Source organism: Triticum urartu, chromosome 4A (genome assembly GCF_056163025.1).
Source record: "Triticum urartu cultivar PI428250 chromosome 4A, HENAU_Tu73, whole genome shotgun sequence".
Taxonomy (NCBI): Eukaryota; Viridiplantae; Streptophyta; class Magnoliopsida; order Poales; family Poaceae; genus Triticum; species Triticum urartu.
Window position 1 is genome coordinate 380,954,259 of NC_141876.1, and position 2,898 is coordinate 380,957,156.

The window sequence follows — 2,898 nt, forward strand, 5'->3', positions numbered from 1 at the left end:
GCTCGCCTTTATATACAGGTCGAGGCCTCCGGCTTAAAAGAGTCTGGGTCGGGTCATGATCCGTGACCGAACCTAACTCTAAGTCGCCTTGCCTTCTATGACAAGCAACCATATGGAGGCCTAGACCTCCAGGCCGCCTGCCGTCTTCTGGTTTCGGGCCCTAAGCCGGCCCATCTTGTGAGCCTCCCTTCTGGTCTTGCATCTTGATCGTCCTGGCCCAGTTGAAGCTTGTCTCCTAAGAGTCGCCAATGACTTGACCCAGCCCTCAAAGGCGGGTTATACGGGGGGTTATATCCCCAACACCTTGGAGATAGACTGGTCCCACAAACCAACAATAGTATTTTATGTGCACTTTGTCCTCACCCATGTGAACTAGGGATCAAGTTTTGATCGGACACCCATCCTCAAATTGCTTCAAGCCAAACATGCTTAACTTTGATGTTCCTTTTGGATGGGCTCCTGGAAAAGAAGGTGCACATTGATATGAGTAGTCTACCATTCCTGTTAAGCTGGGATGTCACACCAGGCAGACCTCGTCTATCAGCTGCTTTGTCAACTTCCCAGGAGAGACCCGCGCTCACGATCTCGTGCATTACCGCGAGCACACACATGGCCACAAGCACGAGCACGCGCACACAAACTCCACGATGCCATCCACGATAGCTAACGTCGGCCTGTCCTAATTAAATCCCATGAGCCCCCACTCATTTCGCCCCCAACTTGCATTGCATCTCGCCGCCAGGCTGCCGCTAATCGACCCCGCCGCCAGGCTGCCGCTAATCGACCCCGCCGCCACTGCTGGCCAAAATTCTGGTGACACACGCCGCCGTTTCCCATGCCACCTCCACCACCGAACGTGCCGGACCCGTGCACACCTCCTAAACAACTCCTGCAAGACTGCCGCGTCCTCTACTTTCGAGTTCAATGATACCCAAGCTACACCGCCACCCCAACCATTGATTTCGGCGAGGTGAACATGTACTCGATATCGTCCCTTTGTCCATCTTGTTCATCACACCCATGTGCGTCCCAAGTAGCGCCCGAAAGCAAGCGGCACGTCCACACCCAGAAGATTCTGCCGACATTAGCAACTCTGAAAGCCGTAGCCGCCAACTCTGTCAACTACGAGAGCAGCCGCCACCACAAGGAGCTCCACTACGTCGAGATGATCACCATCGTGCACTCCGTCATTGCCGAGGACCACTGCATCAAGTTCATCCACTCCCGAACCGTTGTTGCCGTTCCTGAGCTTTTCGGCTACTTCCCGAATGATCTTCTTTTCTAAGTGTGGTGAGCCCATCTTCTTTTCTCAGCCATCCATCTCTAGATCAATGCTTCAGAGCAATCCACTTAAATGTGACTAACTAGGGTTGTTGCCCGTGAGCAATGGCGGCATCAGTGTCTTATATAAGAGATAAAACACACACGCACACTCATACAATCTCAAGCAGGCATTTGGAGACCATTTTTTGTTCTGAATTTTTAACATAGTTAATACAATTTTCATCCTCTAGAGAAAGTAATATTTTACTAAAATCAATTCTCAACTCAAAAGGAACGATTTGGGCCAACAATGGCCTGCACTATATAATGGACTAAATGTATGTTTGTTTTCTCCTTTACATTACATATAAACACAACTAGACTCATGAGCGCAGGACCAAACAATTGTTATCAGTGCTAGAGTACAACATTTTCGTTATGCAACGAGTTACCACGCGCCACGTGGAGACTGATCAACGGCGATCCGCTCTTGTACCACCGCGGCGCGGCAGAGCGGACATGTCGATCTCACCCGGAACCACGTCTCGATGCACGCGGTGTGGAACCCGTGGCCGCAGCCCGCCACGAGCCGCCCGATCTCGCCGAGCCCAAACTCCACCAGGCACACCGCACACTCCGCCTTCTCCGCGGCCACGTGCACGAATACCAGGAGCTGCGTCCTCTCGTTCTCGTCGCATTCTCCGTCGCTCGTTCCGCCAGCCACCTGCGACGGGCAGGAAGGTGGCGACGGTGGAGCGGACGAGGTGGCGGCACCGATGCCGTCGTTCCTCGGCGCGTCTTTCTTGCACCGCCATACGAATCGCCAAAAAATGCAGAGCAGGATGAGGGCGACGCTGGCGGCTGCGAGGGCCGAGGAAGCGCGGCTGTTGATCTGCCCGCCGGTTGCCTGCGACGGCGAGGAGACTGGAGAAACGCCACCGCCCTCCATCTCTCCTGCGCGGTAGTGCACTGGAGGAGACTAAGCTTAGCCGGCACCCAACAGAGAAGCAACCTGGCTAGCTCTCCGAGGACAAGGAACGGTGTCCTATGTATATTTATGGTAAAATGTGGTTCGCCAACTCTTTGGGTAAAACATTAATTTATGCCCAACACCTCATAGTTAACACTTGGTCCACCCGTTCTTTACCTTCGATTGGAGGAGAGAAGTCTTCTCCGGTGAAGGTAGTGTAATTAATATGATTGCGTCCATGAATTTTGGGCTACTACCAGCCACATGCCGTTGGGTTGGAATCCTTCCACTCTCGAAGGTTAGTCATAATAGGAGTAACTTAGATACTCCCTCCTTCCATCTATATAAGGCCTAATGCGGTTTTTGAGGCTAATTTTGACTAAATGTTAGAGCAATAATATATGACATGCAACTTACATAAAGCGCATCATCAAATTCGTATGTGAAATGAGCTTTCAATGATATAATTTTCACATTATGCATGTCATGTAGTATTAATTTTATCAATAGTTAAAGGCGGTCTTGAAAAACGCATTAGGCCCTATATAGATGGAAAGAGGGAATAGTAACATAACGTACTTCAAGAAAATTTTGCTTATATGGCATGTAGTTAATAAGGAAAGAGGTATTTGGAGTAACATAATATGTTACTGTAACATAGCGCT

The 2,898-nt window shown here is 50.4% G+C and overlaps 1 protein-coding gene across 1 annotated transcript; it reads right to left on the minus strand.

Annotated features, from left to right (window-relative positions):
* Positions 1 to 1,574: 1,574 nt before the first annotated feature.
* LOC147975909 (RING-H2 finger protein ATL80-like) lies at positions 1,575 to 2,475 on the minus strand. Its single transcript, XM_087519689.1, has one exon. It carries the CDS (start codon positions 2,210 to 2,212, stop codon positions 1,712 to 1,714), a length of 501 nt encoding a protein of 166 aa, XP_087375815.1. The 5' UTR covers positions 2,213 to 2,475; the 3' UTR covers positions 1,575 to 1,711.
* Between the last annotated feature and the right edge of the window lie 423 nt (positions 2,476 to 2,898).